The 21,882-nt window shown below is 42.1% G+C and overlaps 1 protein-coding gene across 1 annotated transcript; it reads right to left on the reverse strand.

Annotated features, from left to right (window-relative positions):
* Window positions 1-8,178: 8,178 nt before the first annotated feature.
* Window positions 8,179-12,822, reverse strand: LOC118574311 (calcitonin gene-related peptide 1). The gene is made up of 5 exons (XM_036175155.1): window positions 12,745-12,822; window positions 11,690-11,784; window positions 10,998-11,138; window positions 9,019-9,202; window positions 8,179-8,516 (listed from the first exon to the last, which is right to left on the reverse strand). The coding sequence occupies exons 2-4, from the start codon at window positions 11,773-11,775 to the stop codon at window positions 9,043-9,045; spliced, it is 387 nt and encodes a 128-aa protein (XP_036031048.1). The 5' UTR covers window positions 11,776-11,784; window positions 12,745-12,822; the 3' UTR covers window positions 8,179-8,516; window positions 9,019-9,042.
* Between the last annotated feature and the right edge of the window lie 9,060 nt (window positions 12,823-21,882).

Genomic DNA, 21,882 nt, shown 5'->3' on the forward strand with positions numbered 1-21,882 from the left:
GCGCTTGCTAGGCAAGCACTCTACCACTGAGCTAAATCCCCAATCCTTCTATATAGTTTTAAGGCTGTACTATCATTCATCATGGGACTCTTAGTAATTTCCTGATTTCTAATAAATGGCCAATGATTTTCATTTGCTTAGGGAAGAAACTTGACATGATTGAGATCCCCTGTTATCAGCTAATTCAGATTCCTGCTATTTTTCAACTTTCCAGTTTTGTTTGGCTGACAGATTCTGTGTTTACCTTATATGATACCATTTTCTCAGAAAAGTCTTTCTGTTTGAGTCAGGGTAGACCAAAGTCTTCTGTGCCTCCTTCAAGGATAGAGTTTTCCCCTTCTGGTCATAACTGCATTCTTTCTTTATGTCACAAATATTTATTAAATGCCAATTCCTCCTGAACAATGCATTGTAATATAAAGCAAAATGGTGGTAGCCTCTGTGTGAGTGCTGAGAGTAGATATTAAGAAATCAGTAAAATAAGTTAAAATGAAGTGGTGGCTCAAAGGAAGGCATGTCTTTTTACCTTTGAAATCCAATAAAAAATAAATATAACCTAGACATGAGGGTGATAGCCTTGGAAGGCTTCCCAAAGGAAGCAATGCTTAGCTGAAATATAAAAAATTAGTAAGAGTTAACTGGGAACAGACAACATAAGGAGACTGTAGCCCAGGGCAAAGTCATATAGAAAGACCCTGTGTATGGATGACTATACTCAATGTGGCACACTGAAAAAAGGCCAGAAGAACTGGATCTCAGAAAATGGGAGGGTGCATGTAAGTAGTGTGGCTGAAGCAATAGTCAGGTACACATCATTGCTTTTGTAGACTATGTTAAAGGTATTGTGCAGGACTTAGCACATTGTTGGCACTGATTATGTAGGCAAGACACCACTCCGATGAACTTCTTAGATCTAGAGATGAGCCAAGCTCTCCAGGAAGTCCCTAAAGTACCCCTCTTTATGGAAACCATTAATCTTATCATTATGCTGGCAAGTCTAAGTGAGAAAGATGAGTCCAGACTTATAGTGCTTGGCTCAGGGCCCTGCCTAAGACAAGGGCAAGACATTTGTTAGCTCTACCCATCATGTTAATGCAGCAGTAGCTCCAGAAATATCCAGAAAAGTTTCACACACAAAAAAAGGTTTCTGGGGATTGAAATAGATGAAAAGATTTATTTCCTACTCCAAGATATACTTTCGATGAGTAGGTAACAGTCTATGGTAAATCTAGCCAATATATCTCATAGAAAACCAGGTCTAGCTATGGCCTTCATAGTGAAGAGAAAAAGTGATTTTTCCTCATCCACATGACAATTAATACCAGTCTTTATGGAGGTCAGTCTTTAGTCATGGCAAATTCTTTCTAGAGGGTCAGCTCAAGAGTGAATCTCACAGGAACCAAATGAAGTAGCAGAGCAGAGAATGAGCTTTGTTCATTTATTATGGGGAGTTTTTTCTAAGAACTAGAGTGATACAGAAATGGAGTTAGGTACCTGTGGTGGTTTGAATGAGAATAGTCTCCATAGGCTCATAAGTTCAAATGTTTGGCCACCAGTTAGTGGAACTGTTTGGAAAGGATTTGGAGGTGTGGCCTTGTTGGAGTGAATGTGACCTTGTTGAAGGAGCATGAATGAACATGCTTTCTCTCCTGCATATGGACCAGGATATAAAGCTCTCAGCTACTGCTCTAGCACCATGTCAGTCTGCTTTCTGCAGTGATAATCATGGACTAACCCTATAAAAGTGCAAGCAAGCCTCCAATTAAATGCTTTCCTTTATAAGAGTTGTCTTGGTATCTCTTCACAGCCACACAATAGTGACTAAGACAGTACCTTAGAAAACACCTCAAAATTTCAAAAATTGACCAGAAGACCACTTGAGAGATGTTCCAGATGTGGGTTGGTCTATATGACCATAAACATTTCTTCTTACTATGAGGACCTTACAGGCAAAAGAATGACTTGAAGCAGTTGCTATAGAGTGGGAAGAAATGGGACATCAAAGAGGGATAAAAAGTACTCAATACTAAGGACAAAGGATTTAACTTCATTTAGAGTGGAATTAATTTATGCCATTACATTTAATCTCTCAGGGGCTTGTGGACCAGGAAGCAGGTGGGGGAATCTGACCAGTCATTCCTGGAAACAATGACCTCCAGCCTGAACTTGTATGTGTACCTCCAGCAAACTCGAGTGGACATGATTTTCAGATTTGAGGAGCTGAACTAGAGTTATAATAGTTTGGAGGGGTATTGCTTACCTATGGTGATATAGCAAATTATTTCAGAACTTAGCAGTTCAGAATAGCAGATACTATATTGTACAGTTTCCCAGTGTTAGGAGAGGCTTAGTAAGGGTGGTTCTGATTCAAGGTCTATCATGAAGATGCAGTCAAATGTTCATCTAGGGCTGGAATCATCACAGGCTTACAGGGCTAGAGAGTTCACATCTGAGCTCACCTCTGTTGTTAGAAGGCTGACTCCTCTGACAATTTTTCAGAGACCTTCAACACTTGGGCCTTTCCTTAACTTACTTGAGAGTTTTCATGATGCAGCATATGGCATTCCACACAGAGAATGATCTACAATGGTAAGAAATGTGAGAAAGTGTCTTAAAAGGAATCAGGACTGGTATGTATCTACAGAGATCAACTACTAAGTAAGCAAATCATTTGTCTAGTCAAAATGGGCACATTCAAGCAGAATAAAAATAATACTGATGAGTTGTCAATAAGCATGCAGGATAATTATCAAGAGTGAAAATTTAGAGTTTGATTATATATTGTTACAGAATCATAGGGATAGCTAAAGTTAAAAACAAAAACAAAACAACAACAAAACAAAAACCTGTCAGATGTGGGGTTGGTGAAGACCTTTTCCCATTCTGTAGGCTGTCGCTTTGTCTTGTTGACTGTGTCCTTTGCTCTACAAAAGCTTCTCAGTTTCAACAGGTCCTATTGATTGATTGTTTCTCTCAGTGTCTGTGCTACTGGTGTTATATTTAGAAAGTGATCTCCAGTGCCAATGCATTCAAGACTACTTCTTACTTTCTCTTCTATCAGGTTCAGAGTAACTGGATTTATGTCGAGGTCTTTGATCCACTTGGACTTAAGTTTTGTGCATGGTGACAGATATGGATCTATTTGCAGCCTTCTACACATTGATATCCAGCACCATTTGTTGAAGATGCTTTCTTTTTCCCATTGTACATTTTTGGCTTCTTTGTCAAAAATTATATGTTCATAGGTGTGCTGGTTAATGTCAGGGTGTTCAGTTTGATTCCATTGGTCCACATGTCGGTTTTTATGCCAGTACAAAGCTGTTTTTATTATGGTAGCTCTATAGTAGAGCTTGAGGTCGGGGATTGTGATGCCTCCAGAGGTTGTTTTATTGTACAGGATTCTTTTGGCTATCCTGGGTTTTTTGTTTTTCCATATGAAGTTGAGTGTAATTCTTTCCAGGTCTGTGAAGAATTGTGTTGGTAATTTGATGGGGATTGCATTGAATCTGTAGATTGCTTTTGGTAAGATCGCCATTTTTACTATGTTAATCCTGCCTATCCATGAGCATGGGAGCTCTTTCCATTTTCTGGCATCTTCTTCAATTTCTTTTTTCAGGGACTTAAAGTTCTTGTCATATAGGTCCTTCACATGCTTAGTTAGAGTAACCCCAAGGTATTTTATATCATTTGTGGCTATTGTAAAGGGTGATGTATCTCTGATTTCCTTCTCAGCCTGTTTGTCTACTGTATATAGGAGGGCTACAGATTTTTTTGAGTTGATCCCCAGGGGAGTCTTGGTCCTGGAGGAGAGGGGCTGGGGGGAAGGGAGGGACGGGAAGGGGGAGGACAGGGGAACCCATGGCTGATGTGTAAAATTAAAACACAAATATAATAAAAAAATGAAAAAAAAAAAACCCTGAAAGTGCCAAGACTGGAAGGGTGTATCAAATAGAATGGCCACACTTTTCTACTAGGAGTGTGAAACAGCATAGCCATCAGAAATCAGTTTAGTTATTGTGACCAATGACCACACAACTCACAAGTATTCACTCAGAAGAAACAGCTTCACCTGCTCCAGTCTGAATGTCCATAAGAAAATCACTCAAAATACCAAGACCTGGAATCTAGTCAAGTGTTGTCAAACAAGCTGTGGTACACAATGGAATGCTACTTGACCTCTCTCACTTAAATTTTCAAATTTTAATATACAACAAACCTTCCCAAATAGCCATATATAGATTAAACAACCATATAAATAAATCTTATGAACATTATGTTAGTAAAAGAAGCTAGAGGAAAGAGGGTACATGTGACCTGTTGTCTGTTTTTCTTTCTGTATATATGTATATCTATCTGTCTATCTGCCTGCCTGTCTATCTATTTCAGTCATCTATCTGCTAGCCATCTAATTTATATAAAAATGTGTCCAAATAAGGTAAGTGATTTCTTAAATAGGATTTCAGGAATGGTGACTTCAGAGTGGTGTGAAGAATATTCTGTAATAATGAGAACATTCTATAGCATTGTTGTGATAATTATATGAGTTTATTGCTGTGAATATCACTCTGCATAAACAAAATGCTGATTGGCCAGTAGCCAGACAGGAAGGATAGGGTAGGCGGGACAAGGAAGAGGAGGAGGCTGGGAAGAGGAAGGCTGGGAGGAGACACTGCGAGCCGCTGCCAGGAGAAGCAACATGTAGAGGCAATGGTAAGCCACAAGCCACGTGGCAAAGTATAGACTAACAGAAATGGGTTAATTTAAGAGTAAGAGCTAGACAATGGTAGGCCTGAGCTAATGGCCAAGCAATTTAAATAATATAAATGTCTGTATGACATATGGTTGTGGGACCGCGGGGGCTTGGTAGAACCTGGAGAGAAGCTCTTCAACTACAGTTTATGTACCATATACATAAATGTTTCATGAAAGTTTATTTTTAAGATAAGAAATATATATTATAAAATATTAGACATGCAAAAGTTAAGTCACAAGAACAAAGTAGCCCTTGGAAGATTTATTGGCCTATTTTAGTTTCCCAGGATTATTATTATTTTTTAAAGATTTATTTATTATGTATACAGTGTTCTGTTTGCATGTATCCCTGCAGGCCAGAAGGGGGAGCCAGATCTCATTACAGATGGTTGTGAGCCACCATGTGATTGCTGAGAATTGAACTCAGGACCTCTATAGGAGCAGCCCGTGTTCTTAACCTCTGAGCCATCTCTCCAGCCCCAAAATGATATGTAAAACAATGAAATTAATCATTGTAATTACATACATAAATATATTTAGGTAAACAACTCCAGATGTAAAATTCCTACTATTGGAAAATACTTACAATTTCTTTAAAGTATTTATGGCAAATGATAATATTATAAGCATTACATAAGCATTATAGGTATTAATAAATTTCCCAAATAAAATATTGTAGGGACAACTTTATCAAAACACATACCAAAACCTAGAACTGAATGATTAAGGCATAATTTTAAAAATTATTTTAATCATAAAATGTTCTACTTAAAAACTTTTGAATCAAATTGGATATTAAAATGAAAATTATAGTTTAAAATCTCCAATGGCAAATGGTCATCCCCGAAATCACACATACAAGCAACATTATACAAATTGAGCAGATTATATTTTAGAATTAATATGTTTTTGTATGTGCATATATCATGTACAATAATGAATGGAAAGAAAAAGGCCATGAATTTGAAAAAGAGCAAGGATGAGTATATGGGAGGGTTTGGAGGGAGAAAAGGGAATTGAGAAATGTAATTGTATTATAATCTAAAAATGAAAAAAAATGGTACATCTCAAAATATAGTATGTTGCTAAAAATGAACTCAAAGGGTGAAAAAATAATTTTATAATTAATTAACTAATTTAATAAATATTTATGAAGGCCTACTTTTCTAGACTTTGAGGAAATAGCTATAAATATATATACCTCCCCCCTTTTTTTGAGACAGGGTTTCTCTGTATAGCTTTGGAGCCTATCCTGGAACTTGCTCTGTAGACCAGGCTGGCCTCAAACTTACAGAGATCTGCCTGCCTCTGCCTCCCGAGTGCTGGGATTAAAAGCATACGCCACTACTGCCCGGCTATAATTTCCCTTTTAAGTTATATGCTAGTAGAAGAACACAGAAAAAAATAATACACATATTTATTTTAGAAAGTGATAAGTTCTGTGAATAAAAATAAATTTTAACATAGTAGCTAGTCATGAGCAAAGATGGCAAGCTATTTTGTTTATGCTGAAGACTTCTCTGGAAAGCTGATATGTGGACAGTCTTGAAGGAAGAGAGAGCATCAGTTGTCAGTCATGCACACACTGAGCCAGTCATTCAAATGGAGTTAGTCTGCTACAGTCAGAAGAGGCAAAATACATATTTCTAAAAAGTCCCTAAGGAAGCAGAAGTGAATCACTGGAGGAAAGAAAAGTCAGGGGATTTGTATAGAGATACAAAAGAAAAGTACTTCATAAGATTTGGAAGGTTAAATTGTGTCTGTATGTGGATACCTTAACCCTCAAAGTGGCTACATTTGAAGGTAGAGCCTTTCAGGAGATAAATAAGATAAAGTTGGGTCTGTGATATTCTGTTACAGCGGCATGAGCAGATGAACACAGGCAGTCAATTATTCTGGAGTCATAGCTTGTATCTCTACACAAATCCTTCTCAAACTCCCTGGTTCCCTTCACAGTGGCCTTCTAGATACCCCACAGTCAGACCCAAAACCATTCCCCCAAAACCATACCTTGTTTATGGGGAAGGGCACAAACAATAAACAAAGTAAAAAATAACTTATGGTATAGTAAAAGATAAAGAGGTAAGGAGAAAACCATTAAAACAAAGAGAGGTGCTAAGGTGTGTTGGGTGCGGTGGGAGCATTTTCAGGATAGACAACCAAGGTAAGTAACATTTGAGTGAAGATAAGAAGAGTGATCTGCATAGAGTGACAGTAGCCAGTGTTGACTAACAGTGGTGAGTGCTTTGATATAGGAGATGAAAATAGTACTAAAGCCAGTGTGTGGGAGAGTAGGTGATGTAGCTAGGCAGGTGATGGGGCTGGAGAGATGAGGAGTCATTGAAGTGCTTTAAACATAGGAGGGATGGTTGTAATCCACCTTTTACAGTGCTAGCTGGGGTACTATGTTGAATAGACTGGAGGGAGGAAGGAACATAATTATGTATGTGCCTAAGAAAATAGTCAGTGATAGAAGAGGCTTAGTTTCCTAAGTAACAAATTCTGATTACCTGACTTGTGTACAGTGAGACTGACTACCCACTCATCTTGGAGTTCCTTTCAGTAACTTGCCACAAGGGATATAGTTACTGGCAATCTCCTACATAAAACAAAGCATCAGAACCAATGACATCCATCTAGGCTTCCTATGTGTAGTAAGAGTCTGGGATTCTGGAGTATGTATCACCTCAGTTTCCTCTAAGTAGAATATAAGCATCATACAGGCAGGAGGTTTTGTCTGTTTGTTGCTCAATTCCAAGTGCCTAGAATAGTAGCAACATGTAGTAGTCAGTAAGTAAATGCTTGCTAAATGTGCAAATGTCTCTGTCAGACTTGTTGATGACCTTGATTAAGACTTTCATGAGTCTTACATAATAAAAAGTGGGTCTGGATGGCATTGATGACTTTATAGACTGGCTAGTCTCTGGTTCCCGTTTCAACTCCAAGCTACCATTTAAAGGTTTTTGTAGGCCAAGAGTTGCAAGAAAGGGATTTTTACGGGAAGAAAAGACAGGGGTAAGTAATGGTAAACCTGAGAAATGAAGAATCATAGGTAATTTCTGGGGCTGGGAACCAGGTCACTCTGGAAATAAATGTGCATTGCCCTCTTTGACATACACAACATTCAGGTTGGGGATTTAGCTCAGTGGTAGAGTGCTTGCCTAGCAAGCACAAGGCCCTGGGTTCGATCCTCAGCTCAAAAAAAAAATAGACATGCACAACATTCTAATAAATAGAAGAGGTTAACTAGAAACTCAGAGTCTAAAGCACCAAGAATCGCTTAAGCACAACGCCTTTGTTTAAACAAAGTGCTCACAGGCCCCCACAGCTCTCTTTGGAAAAAAAAGTATAAGTAATAGCAGAGACTCCACTTGAGGATATCGAAAATACATTTTTTTAATTTTGATTAAGTTCACAAGTGACAACATTGACATTTCTTTAAACGTATAGTTCCATTAAGTCACAAGACTACCATGTGTCCCCAGAAGGCAATGGTTTCAATCCCCTTGAGGTTTAGCAGAGTTGTCAACATCAACAGGTAAGCTGGAACCATGCTGTCATGTTTATTGGATACAGAATCACATAGAACACAATGCACAATAGACAACTACAACGAGCTTGCTCTGCATTATCTTTAGTTCCTGTCAAAGGGAGAAGGGTTTTCAATACCAAGAAGGATGCAAATATATATGTCTTCCATCAGCCTTTCTAGCACATGACTTTAATTACACATGAGAAGAATTAGAGTTTTTCTTTATTGAAACCTAGAAGGGAAAAAAAGAATAAAGTTTAGATATTGATTGTCAAGCTCTTGACATTATTTCATTTAGTTTTCTATTAATACTAGGAGGTTGGTTCTGTTGATGTCCCCAGTTTATAGAGAAATAAATGTGAAACTCAGTGAGTTCAGTGACCATTCAATGGTTATATACCTAGTAGAGAGCAAATACAGTCTCAAACCTGTGGCTGCTCTTAAATTGTAGTGTATACTAAAAGGATGATGTCATTGGCTTTCAAACCAATGTATTTACAATTACAGTGATGAATATATAGGATCTGTGTCTCCTGGTCCTGGAGCACAGCATCACAGGAGAGAGAAAAAAGCCAGAGCAGGTGGGCTGGGAATGAGGAAGATTAGGAGTGGGGGGGGTAAAAAAAAAGCTATAAGATGGGATCTGATCCATGGGCCCAGTGAGTTTCAGAGTATGGCTTATGTCCCTGAGTATATAGATATCTATTTTCCTGCTAGCTGTACAAGAAAGTCACCTTCATTCTGGGGGCTATAACTGCTCAGGCCTGAAGGTCCCTGCGGCGGCGGCCAAAAGCTTCAGAGCCCACATTGGTGGGCACAAAGTTGTCCTTCACCACACCCCCTGACCTGCTCAGCAAGCCCGCTAGCCGATGGGTCACACAGGTGGCGGTGTTGCAGGATCTCTTCTGGGCAGTGAGGCTGATATTCAGGATGGAGAGAGAGAGATAGAAAAGGCCTGTCAGTGAGGCTGTGGAGGTGTCTGCCCCCATGGAACTATCATGAGACTATTGCTACTTTCAGAAGCACCAATTAGCTTTAAGTGGTCCTCCCAAACATGATTATCAGAAGAGACTATCGCAAGGCCATTAGGGGGAAAGCTGTGATTGCTTCCTTTAGATATTCTCAGAGGCATTAGAAAACCCAAAGTGGATTTTGGGGTGACTGGCCATAGAACACAGGGCTATAACAGCCAATCATGACCATATAAGTAAAAATTAGCAAGGATGTATGAATCTAGAGTGAATTTTGATGCCACCTCTGAGCCAATTCACAAGGACTATAGAATCCATGTCCTAGCCAGACACAAGTGACCCTTCTTAGTAAAGGGGAAACCCACCCCAGTCTTACCTGAATGAAGAGTGGAGCTGGAGCACTCATCCCAGCAATGCTTACCTGCTCCAAGGAGGCACCTCTCTTGTTACTGCTTGTGCTGAGTTATGGGCACCACTCCCCAAACTGTGTCTGCTTAACCTTAGGGCCAAGACTACTTCTAACCACAAGTCCTGAACTCCATGAAGTCTGATATGTGGGCTAGAGCAAGGACCACCATGGCTCAAGTCTTTTTAGCAAAATAGTTTTATTTTCCAAAGGACCAATACTTTTTGAAGCAAGACTGAGAAGCTCTGCTAGGAAGCCAGAGGCCCACCCTTGCTCTGTGCCACCTTCCTGGTGATTCTCTTTTAGCCTGTGAGCCCTCCATCCTCCTCACCCACTGGGGATTCCAGATGCCATCCTTTGCCTCAGGAAAGCAACCAGTAACAGCCCGGAGATCAACCTGAGAGGAACTACATGCATCAAGTTATAGGAAGAAAGCAAAAGGAAATCAGAAAGGAGAAGAGGAGCTTAGTTGCCAAAATGGGTGTGATGGTCTGTCTCCAAGTCCTTGGCCACATCCCTTTTCTTGCCAGGTGCTCCAACCCCGATTGCAGTTTGGGGGAAGGTGTGAAACTTGTTGAGGTCCTGTGTGTATGTGCTCAGCATGCAGGTACTCAGATGCCCACACCGCTTAGATCTGGGACTGTCCAGGCTGCAGGGAAAAGACATGCGAGGCAGTACCATGCACCAGGAGCTGATCCCATGGGCAGTCAGCGGGTTAACCCCCTCAGGGGACCAGACGTTGGGACAGAGGGTGGTAGGAAGTCAGCTCACACAGACTCCATTGGGGAGGGTTGGGGTGCAGTGGGCCAGGACTGTGCGGGGAAGGGCAGAGGAAAAGGGGGACTCTTTCTGGCATTCCATGTCAGTCTTTCATGCTATCAGGGGTTTCTCAAGGGGGATGGAGGTCAAAACATGCTTTTCCTGGGGCAGTGCTGGAACCAGGCCAGGTTTGGTCTGTTTCCAGGCTGGGGGCACGCAGGGAGGCAGGGATAGGGAGGGTACTCTCCTTGGCCTTGCGACCACAATCGTATCTCTGCAGAAGTCCCTAGACTTAGGCTTTACCTTACCAGTCTTAACTCATCCTATGCCAGGAACTCTCCCCAGTGTTACCCGGCTAATTTCTACAGTGATTCCACACCTTCTCTTAAGTGCTTTTGGAAATAAATCTTTAAGTGTGATTTAAGCACGGCCTCACCAGATGACTTGTCTTCAGTGGAGCCTGAGAATGGCTGGGCCCTTTGTCCTGCCGAACAGCAGCCAGATGACCAGAGTGTTCTCTACTACCTCCTGGGTTCTGCCTTCCTGTGGATGTGCTAGGCAGGGTGTGGGACCTTACCTGGAGCCCTCAGTCTCCTGCTCCTCTTCCTGCTCCATTTCCCTGGCTTTCATCTGCACATAGTCCTGCACCAGTGCAGCCAGCAGACGAGCTTCTTCTTCACCGAGAGTGGCCATGCCTGGGCTGCTTTCCAAGATGGACCTGTGGAGGGAGGGGTTGTGCTAGGTTGGCGCAAACCTAGCACCAGCTCTGATTCCCGGCCTGCTGCTTCCCAGAGAGGCTTGAGCCAGTGTCCTCATTCGTGGTGCAGTTCAGGAATTTTCCAAGTTACATGATGAGTCCAACCATAATTAAGTAATTAAATGACAAAATAATTAGTGTTGAATCTGAAGTGGGGGGGCTCATTTTAATAAATACAATTTGTAAGTATATGAGAAATAGATCAACAGACTGAATCAGTTAGTAAAATTTATTAGTAAATTAGCAGATTAGAGTGAAACTTATCTCATGTGAATTGAATAGGTTTGACTATTGATTCTAAATTTGAGGAAAAATCGAGCAAAGAATTTTATGAGTTAAAGGGCTACATGAAATTTATAATATTAAGTGTTGTGATCCTGTCATTGTTTGAAAAGACTTCTAGTGAACTTATGTGTGTATGTACATACGCATGTTTCCCTTCAGCACACTACAGTTAAGAGGCAGGCATCTGTCCAGTCCCAGGATGCTAGAGCTCCTGTCTTTCGACTCACCTGAAAGGTACTGCATGGAGGCTGCCTGCCTGGTACAGGAGCAAGATGCTGACAACCAGGAAGGGGGAGAACTTCAGAAAGCCCATGATGCCTCCCTGCAAGAGAAGAATGACATCATCCTTTCTTTTCCTTACGTTTTGCACCAGTTCAAAGCCCTCTGAGCCCATAGACTTGGCCTTCTGGGTGCTTCTGCCTGTGGCGCCCTGGCGTTTTCACTTCATACTGATAACTACATTTCTCATCACCGTTGTTTCCTCATTGACAAAGAAGACTGCAAGGTCCAGTGGGAATGTAGTCCACATGGTTAGGAAAGAATCAGCCCTACAGACGGAGGGTGGTGGTGGTGGTGGTGGGTGCCATTTCATTGTATTTGCCTCTGAGGCAAATAAAACTGTGGGTCAGTCTCAAGGAGCCCTAAGGGCCTCCTGACTCTACATCTACCTCCATAGAGAAGCCCAGAGCTATCTTCCCTTCGCGGGGCTTTTGTAGACACCCCAGGATGTGAGAGAGAAAGCCTATGGAGAGGGAATCCTCCTGCTTTGCAATCTGTGAGAACCTGAAGCCTGCACTGCTCAGCCGCTCCACCCTCTGGCAACTCCCGTCGCCTGCAAGAGCCTATCTAAACTTCAGACCCACGACAGTTCTCGGTAAATCCCAGGGTCCGGAGTCCGGGTGTGCAATTGCGGCTGCCGGCTCTTGTTCGCTACATGTTGGTGCTTGGTCCCGACTCTGAACCAGTTTCTCAGGAAACGTGAAACCTGAATGCACCGTCTGAAGAGGACTACTCCCGACTACGTTTGATGCCCGGCTGAGAGTCCAAGCAGGGCGGATCAGGTGTGCAGAGGGCGAGGGATACTGAAGCCTGCACTCACTCCCGAGGAAGGCTCTGTGGACCAGTGCTTTCGGGTTCTACCTGGATCAGGGTCTGGCGTGAACCACGGGCTAACAGAGACCAGGACTGGCAAGGAAGACAAACTAAGGAGGACTAACAGCGAGAGCAGGAGAGAGGAGAGGAAAGTAGAAGGACACACCTGAGCGGGAATCTCGGCGCTCACCTGGTGACCGGTGACTTAGAGCAGAGACTGCGGGGTCCTGCTAGGGCCGGGCGGAGGTTGCGGTGCGGTGACTCTTGAGCTGGGCAGTGGCTCCGGTGCCTCCCAGTGCCAGCAGCTGCTCTTATTCCCGCCGCGGTGAGTCGGGAGGGGTCCGGGAGCGCCGGGCAGCCAATGGGTGGAAGTGCCCCGTGCCCCAGACAGATTGCGTCACCGTCACCGCGGTGCTTCCAGAACCCAGGGCATCTAGCCACAGGACACCATTTGAATTAAAATTGATGGAAGTGGGGAGGATGGTGGGGACCAATGAGAAACACCCTTAAAATTAGCGGGAATTTAGGTCTTTGGACGTCAAGGTAAATTTCATTTCTTCTTTCCTGCTTGACTTGAACATCTCCCGACACCAGTCTCTAGATCTTGAAAAGTAGGATCCAGGACCTCGGGCACCCCTGGCTGCATGTCTGACTCTAGTCGTACCCCCACCCCAGAGCCAGGAGTAAGAGCTTAGTGCACCTTAGGGACGGATTCTTGAACTGCCTGCACGGCTGGCTCTGTGAGCACAGCACAGGGTGAGGCTAGCAGGCAGCAGGTGCTGTTGCTGGACACAAGGACTTTGTTAGACCTGAGCCATTGGCAATGGAGCTGTGCCATTGCGGGTTATGTGACCACCGGTAAAAACAGAAATAACAACCCCCCCCCCCAAAGAAAAACCAAACAAAAACCTGCAGGAAACCTCAACACACTCTTTTCAATGGGTACCATAGCCCCCTCTGAAGGGCCTGCCGAGTAGACAGAAACCTTGGTGTTTACCAGGCAGTAAGATCCTATCCTCCAGTGGGAATCATCTCTACTCAGCTGACCATTCTTAATGTGCTGTACAGCTCAATCACATGTGTGAGCAGTGGTTCCATATTCAGCTGAGTCTTGCTTGGAGTAGGGGGTAGCAGGTAGTGGGGAAGGTACAAGGAAGGACCAGATGCCTCTAAAGTCTCCATTGTAGATCTCCCCCGCTTCCTGCCTGGCTATCTATCACTTCTCATTAGGCTGCCTGCCTGCCTGCCTGCCTGCCACAGGATTTGCACAGCTGCCCCTTTGCTTCCGGCTGCTGTTTGCCAAGATGTCCCAGTGGTGTTTGATCTGGGCCCTCATCCTTCCCTCACCCTTAGATCTAAAAAGCTAAAGAGCAGGCTGGCTTGACAGTGCTGTGGAGAGGCTGCCCATACTAAACCTCATACTCACGCCAAGCCACACTTATCATTGCACAGAGAATCCCCTCTATTTTCAAATATGTATCCTCTCCAGAAAGCACAGCCACTCACAGAAGTCGGTGTGACCCACGGGGGCATCCTTAGGGCTTCACACTCAAATCGTCCCAAGCCTGCTCTCAAGTCTCTCCTGCAGTCCATCCCGAATCCCACAGCTCACCCACTGTTGGATCTCCATCTCAAGAACAAATCTGCACATACTGTCAAGAGTGGATGTGCTCCATAGCACACGATTATGGATTAGGTTGATTTGACCCTCCTCACACCCAGTCCTCTGGGTTAGAGACTCAGTCTGAGCAATGTGCTCCAGGAGCACCTACAAGGGGCAGCGTTGGAATCCTAGCTTAGGCATTTGCTATGTGGGGACAAAGAAGCTTCTCTGCTTCGCTCCTGCAATTGTCGAGGTCTGAGCCTCCCACACTTCACTGCAGCAACCAGTCCAGATTTAGCCAATGTGGCCAGCATGGTGGAGCATCTAGGACTGCAGAGTCCATGGGGAAGAGGGATTACAAGGATCCCAGGCTTCACATTTCCCTAGACAGAGCAGATATTCGCTTCCAAATAGGTTTGAATGGCACGAAGCCACAGAACTTGTGTCGGGCCTACCAACACCCTAGATATCTGTCCCCAGAAGCAGAGTAATAGGATGCTACCTTCTGCCTTAACTTCTGCAGCAGCAACCTGGAGGGAAAAAAAAAACAGGAGGAAGGACTGAGTGTCAGGGATCCCGTTCCACCAAGCCTGTTCTCAGGACGGCAAAAAGACCTATCCAAGGCTGGAAAAAATGGGCTTGGAAAGATGGTGACAGGTTGGAAAAACAGAGATGGAAACATTCTATTGCCACTGGGCTTAGGACTCCCAGGACAGTGATCCCTGGAACCTGGAGGCAGACACAGCAGACACCCAGAGTTGGCATCCCTGCCTTTCCAGCTGTTTAGTTCCTGAGCCCTGGTCTGAATTTTTGTGAGCAATTATGAGACAGGTTGGAGATAAGGGCTGAGGTGTCAGTGGCATGCAGCGCTTGGGTCACTGCCAATTGTGGCTGATGTATAGAATCGTGTGTGTGTGTGTGTGTGTGTGTGTGTGTGTGTGTGTGTGTGGTGCGCGCGCGCTCAGGTGCCAAATGCACCTGGGGAATTGTTTTCTACTTTCAACTCCAAAGAAGTCTAATTAATATATGGGATCCTGAAATCATTTTAAGTGGGTGTATTCCTTCTGAGCATTTCCTAAGGGGAGAACTCACGGCTTTAACCCGTACAGTGCTGACCACTGGTTTTCTGGCGGTGTCACTGGGTGGGTTTTGAGCTCTGTTTTTTGTCTGCTGAGTGTTCCTTTAGACTTCTGTGCTTCATTCCACACCATGAAACCTGCAGCTGCAAATCACCACATCCAGAGGGCGCTGCTGTCGCCTGCAGCAGTCAAACAATTGAAAGCCTTGGAAGAGGTGGTCTCTTCAACAGAAACCCTGGTTGCCTCTCAGTCACTCTGATTTTGTAGAAAGTGCGTGGAAGAAGAGTTAAGGGTCCGGGAGGCTATGGGTCCTTTCTTTGACAACTAGGACCTTACCTGCACACCAGTAGGCTTTCTGCCAATGTCAAATGAATGCAATCAATTCATTTTAGTAAATTCGGTGCTCAGAACGTCAGGACCGAGTTAAAACCGCATCCCGCTGCAGTTCAAATTTAGGAGCACAGCTCTTCTGCCATTGTCTTTCCACTTCCTTGACAATGTTTCCAGGACCAAAACCAGGAAGTAAGAGTCTTCCTGGTGCAAAATACAAAACTGCCTCCTCCTGGGCGGATCTCTGAGATTTTTTTTCCTGATTTATTGAAAGTTATGAGGGAAAGTGCTGATCTCAAAATAGTGGTTTGGCCAGTTAGCTATTTTATGGTTGGTCGTTGTATAACTTTGAAATCAGTAAATCATTTAATTTGGAAGCATTCTAGCCTGGAAAAGGACATTTTTACAACATTCCAGTAAATCCAAACTATAATGTTTATTCTCATTCATTTAAGTCAGATTCCTGCAATTTTTGATTTTGAAATAAAAATTTAAGAGCAAATCTTGTAGAAAGATTTTAAATCAGTTTGCATCTGATCAAAGGGTTTACATGTCAGAGCTTGATCTTCTAACTGAGTTATCCAGTAGTGAGTAAACAGATGCTAACTAGAGAGAATATAAAGACTGAGAGGTCAGAGCCCAAGTTAAAGTTATTACTACTCTACAATCTGTAGGTGACACAGACTCAAAAGCAAAACCTTAGCTACCCCAGTGTAGCAGCCATCACAGCTGAATCACATTCTTCCCACCCTGGCAAATATTTGTCAAATGAACTGGGGGATTTCTGCTGAAGTTTGGTTGTACTGGCTTAAAAAGGCAGGAACCAAAGCATTGGCCACTGAACTCAGTGAAGAATAGAACTGCTTTTGAATGTTTCCTAAGATTTCTGTAGAGCACATTCTAGCAGGAGGCAAGACGAAATGGCTGCAAAGCAACAGAAATATCCACAAAGCGGCCATAGTGTCCACAGATGGATAAATGGGAAAGAAAACCTAGTTCTACCATATACATTATATAGCATACACATGTATTTCATATATACCACACATATATTTATAGATACCACATATATTATATAGACCATATATACATGACTCATCCTTAAAAAGAAGGAAAACTTGTCATTTGAAATTTAGTTTTTGGTTGAGAGCATGTGGTGCTTACAGTTATAGCAATACTGCATTGTTCTCAGGAAGAAAGAGTAAGAGAAATGAATCAGGCACCAAAAGTCAAATACTGCATCACCTCACTTATGTGTATAATCTGCAAAAAAGTTGCGCTCAAGCAGCAAAGCATGGAATTGGACACTGGGGGAAGAGGTAGAGGTAAAGGGTTCAAAGACCTTTACATTGTAAAGTGGGTAAATTCTGGAGACCCAGCCACACAGAATATGATTACAGATAATAACAATAATTATGCTTGCAATTTGCTGAGAGATTAGATCTTAGATGCTCCCAACACACACACACACACACACACACACACACACACACACAAATAGTTGTGAAAGGTGGATTTGTTAATTAGCTGAATGATTAATCATGTTATAGTGTCTGTATATAAAAATGTAATTTTGTTTATCTTTAAAAATAAAACACTTCAATATACAGAAGCATAAAAAAGTTAGAAAAAAAGAACTGAACTGTGTTCTTCAGAGCAGGTGGATTTTTATAGATGTTATAGAGGACATCATTGTTTTATTAAAAACCTAAATATAAGTTATCAAAAACATTTTTGCATGTGTGGTAAGCATGAATGTTATATAAAATATATTGAAGTAAAACGAACACAAAATGTTATAAATATTAAAACTTGTGACAGTGAAATGGGTCAGTGGATAAAAGGGATTCTGGGTCAGCCCAATGACTAATTTCTCTTCCTGGAACCACAGTGGAAGGGAATAAATGATTTCTGAAAATTGTCCTCTGGCTTCCATGTGTGTAATATAACACATGCACACCTACACTCAATCACTAATAATAAGTGAAACAAAAAAAATATTAAAACTACATTCAATCTGACCTCTGTGGCACCAACTATATTATCTTTCACATTCTCAAGCAGCTTACAAAGATGACTATTATTATCTATGGGCAAAAGAATAATAAGAGTGTTTGCCTTGAATTAATTATATTTCCTAGTTTTCTTTTGAATACTTAAAATATTAGAACATGGCTTATCAGTTTGCCACATCAGGCAGGAGGTCTGGGCTCTTGGATATAGGGACAGACTCATAAGGAGATACTGTTAGTCTCTCTTCCTCAGGGCTAATGTGATTTGTGGTGAGAGGCTCAACGACCAGGCATAAATCATTTTATAGTTCCTGAACCAACATTTAGGAGATTGACAGTTTTACAGCAAGAAAATAAATACCACTTATGATAAATAAGTTGCTGAAGAATAAAACCCAAGTTAGATTCATAACAATGCTCACAGAATAAATTTAAATACTTCAAAGCTCACTTCCATGTTTAGTGTGACATATTGCTTCATATTGTCTGATATTGTGGATGACTTCATGGAGTGTATGGTTAGGCCAGTGGAGGTCATGTGTTTATTGGGGACAGAGTTAGTAGAAAGTGGTAGGAGTTAGGAGACAGAGTTCTTATCCCTACTCCTACCTAAAAGGACATGGCTGAGCTACTCGAGTTTCCACATTTGATTTATGACTTACTAGATTGAAAGTCTCAAATTCCCATCTGATTCTGACATAAAATTCTGAGCTGAGAACTTCATGCCATACTTATAGTACTTTCTTGGGTTTATTCTGCTTGCCCCTTCTTGATGAAATTGTCTTGTGAAGGAGGCTGGAGAGATGGCTCAGCAGTTAAGAGCACCTACTGCTCTTCCAGAGGACCCACATGGCAGATCACAATTGTTTGTAACTCCAGTCTCACAGAGATCCAGTACCCTCTTCTGGCCTCTATTCGTACTGCATACACATGATACAAAAACACACATGTATACAAAACATCACACATTGCTGTGGAATGTCTTTCTGTATGCTGTGAATATGTGTTGCTCTGATTGGTTGATAAATAAAGCTGCATTGGCCTATGGCAGGGCAGGATGGAGCCAGGCAGGAACATCCAAGAGACTAGAAGAGAAGAAAGGAGAGTCGGGCAGATGCTGCTAGCCGCCACCAGGAGAAGCAAGATGTAAAGTACCAGTAAGCCATAAGCCACGTGGCAAGGTATAGACTTACAGAAACTGGTTAATTTAAGATATAAGAGCTAGCTAGCAAGAAGCATAGTTTGAAAATAATATAAACCTCTGTGTGTTTATTTGGTTCTGAGTGACTGTGGGACCAGGTAGGACACAGGAAAACTTCCAACTACAATACATAGAAAAAAGTCAATAATTTAAGAAAAAAGGAATAGTCTTGTGAAGAACAGCTGAAGAGGTCAACACAAAAGAAGAAAATCCCTTCTGAGGATGACACAACCAGAAAAGATGTTGCCTCCTCTCATGAACAATAAATGATTTTTCAGAAGAAATAAGATGAAAAGAAAAACAAAAACCTTGGTCCTTATCACCAAAAGATGTAACAGTGTTTCATGGCTGGGGAGACAGAAAGCATGCCAGCTGGACTGGCAGCACTGTTATCTGCCTCATAAAGAACTATTGCTGACTCCTTGGTCCTGTCTGGTGCCCTGTCCTTCTAAAGCTCCCAGCAGAAGCTTTGCAGAATGGCTTCCTAGTGAATCCACCAAGAACCCAAAGTACACTTGTCATGGATCCTAAGAATCAGCTCTGAAAAGTGCTCCTCAGATGACTCCTCAGTGGGGAAGAGTGAAGAATTTAACCTTCAGTCAGTCTTTCAACAAATGCATAATGAATAATTAGGTTAGGAGAGAAATCAATTGATGTGCACAAGGAAATAAATTAAAGAATAGATACAATACATGAAATGCATTTTAGAAGGACTGTAAAATGTAATTATGTGATATGCATGATTTGAAATACTCTGTTTGATTTATTAGTAAAAACAGAATGAAATAAATAAGACCTTTAATCAGATCCATGAGGGCTCAGATGAGTTGAGAGATTATTTTTTACTAAAAGGGTGAGGAGAAAACTACAACCAGGTAACTGGAATTCAGTAATAATGGGTTCTACTACATCACCTCAGTGAGGCTCCTTCTTTTTGTTGATTACACCGTGGAAGGAAAGTTGGGTACAAGTAAAGTTGTCCTTGGTCTTAAGAGTGGAGGGTAGAAGTCTTGTTTTGCAAAACAACAACTATAAGGATGCATATGCAGAGTTTTGCTCATCCTGGGCCAGCCTGTTAGTGTCCAGCTGCTATACCAAGAATAAAGAGATCTATATCCATTCATATTGCCTAGTTTTCTTTGATTACTCCCATACTTTAACAGAAAGGACTCTGAGTTAGGAACAGTAGAGTTCATCCTCTTGACAAATAATGGAGTTCACAGGTCTAAGGAAAAAGAGGAAATAAATTACTCAACTTATTAAAAATGTGTAGTATCTTAGGGAGACTAAGGCCACACTCTAGTTGGAGACCTTCTCTCCAGCCCCCGCCAAGCCCTGTTAGTCCAACAACCCACTTATAAAATAAACACATATACATTTATATTATTTAAACTGCTTGGCCATTAGCTCAGGCCTACCATTGTTTAGCTCTTACTCTTATATTTAGCCCATTTCTATTAAACTATACTTTGCCACTTGGCTCGTGGCTTACCAGTATCTTACGTCTTTCTTGTCATGGCAGCGGCTGGCAGTGTCTCTCCCTCCACCTTCCTGTTCCCTGAATTCTCTTCTCTGTTTGTCCTGCGTATACTTCCTGCCTGGCTACTGGCCAATCAGAATTTTATTTACACAGAGTGATATCCACAGCACCACACAAATTAAATAACAAAAAAAATAGAGAATAAGATATCTTGTGAATATGTATACTAGTTTTTTGTTGCTGCTATAATGAATTACCACAACTTTTATAGCTTAAAACATTATATTTGTTATTTCACACTTCTGTAGAAGTCCAACATCAGACAAGGGTCTCATCTAGAATGAAATGTTTGAGGGACTGTGCTTTCATTGGAAGTCTAGGGGTATCTATTTCCACCCTCTAGAGGTCAACCACAATCCTAGTTTATGACCCACTTCCTCCATCATCCAAAACAGAGCTGAGTGCTTTTTCTTGTCATATTACCTTGACCTCCTCTTCCACCACCCTTTTCTGTTAGCCAGAATCCTTGTGTTTATATATAGGCTCAACTCTTGAATATCCCAGTATGATCTTTCTATTACAAATTCTCCCATTTAACTACATCTACAAAGTTCTCTCTCCCTGCATTTTGTCCAGGAATCATGATGTGATGTTTTGGAGAGGCCATTATTGTGCTGGCCATAATAAATACATGTCAAGTTGATTGATGGTAGAGGCTGAAAGAACAGGATGCTGTGGGCTGGGGTACTTGAAGAAGACACCTGGAAAAGGTGGATCCAGAGCTATTAAATGACCAAACAGAGGAAGAAATAATCTCCAAAGAAAGGTTGCACCCACTGGGAAGGTGGGTTCTGTTTGCATGTCAGGTGCTGTTCTCTTTGCATCTTCTGGGAAGGTAACCCCCCTGAACATGTCCTGTATGGTTGTCTTCACTCATTCTTCAGGTAGACAATGTCTAGAAATCATTAACTTTTATGTATAGGGTTTGTTCTTCTATCAACTTCTAATTTTGTATGTGTTCTGCTGTGGAATGCTGTCCTCTGGGCATGATGTGGTCATTACCAGTTTGAAATTAGAGAGGCTGTAGTTGATATCAACACAAGATTGGGCCACTTAACTGTCATTAGAGTTTAGAAGCAAGAAGACCACACCAGGTGGGTTTCAGAATAGATCAGGAATGAGAATTAACTGAAGAGAAGAAGATTGGGATATTGTGTCCATAAGGTTGTTCTGGCTTCTCATTCTTGGAGAATGGAATGTTTAACTTGCTGTCTTGTAGAGTGGAGCAGTCTGCTGCTGAGGGGCTGCCCTTCCCAACCTCAAAGGCACCTTTGCTCTTCCTTCCAAACTTTTCTTCCAAGGCACAGAAGCTATTTTAAGGGTGACTTCAGATGCCAGGAAAGAGCTGAATATAGTGGACAAGGGCCAGGCTGGTCACTCTGAGAGGTGGATGGACTCAGTGCTTGACGTCAAGGAATTACTCAGGAAGGGCTCCTGTAATAGAATTAAAATCGTCCCTTGCCTCAGACTGGGTTGAGAATGGCTCTTTTCTTTTTGGCTAGGGATACTGTGCCATAGAGCATAAGAGATAGAAATAGGAACCTTCTCACTCTACCAGGAAGC

The sequence above is a fragment of the Onychomys torridus genome, chromosome 1 (genome assembly GCF_903995425.1).
Source record: "Onychomys torridus chromosome 1, mOncTor1.1, whole genome shotgun sequence".
NCBI lineage: Eukaryota > Metazoa > Chordata > Mammalia > Rodentia > Cricetidae > Onychomys > Onychomys torridus.

Bases quoted from the DNA above. Each gene is read 5' to 3' on its own strand.
- LOC118574311 (XM_036175155.1), bottom strand. From the start codon at position 11,775: ATGGGCTTTCTGAAGTTCTCCCCCTTCCTGGTTGTCAGCATCTTGCTC. The intron at 11,139-11,689 runs GTGAGTCGAAAG...CTCCCTCCACAG, and splicing joins CTCCATGCAGTACCTTTCAG to GTCCATCTTGGAAAGCAGCC. The intron at 9,203-10,997 runs GTAAGGTCCCAC...CCTGAATATCAG, and splicing joins CAGGAGACTGAGGGCTCCAG to CCTCACTGCCCAGAAGAGAT.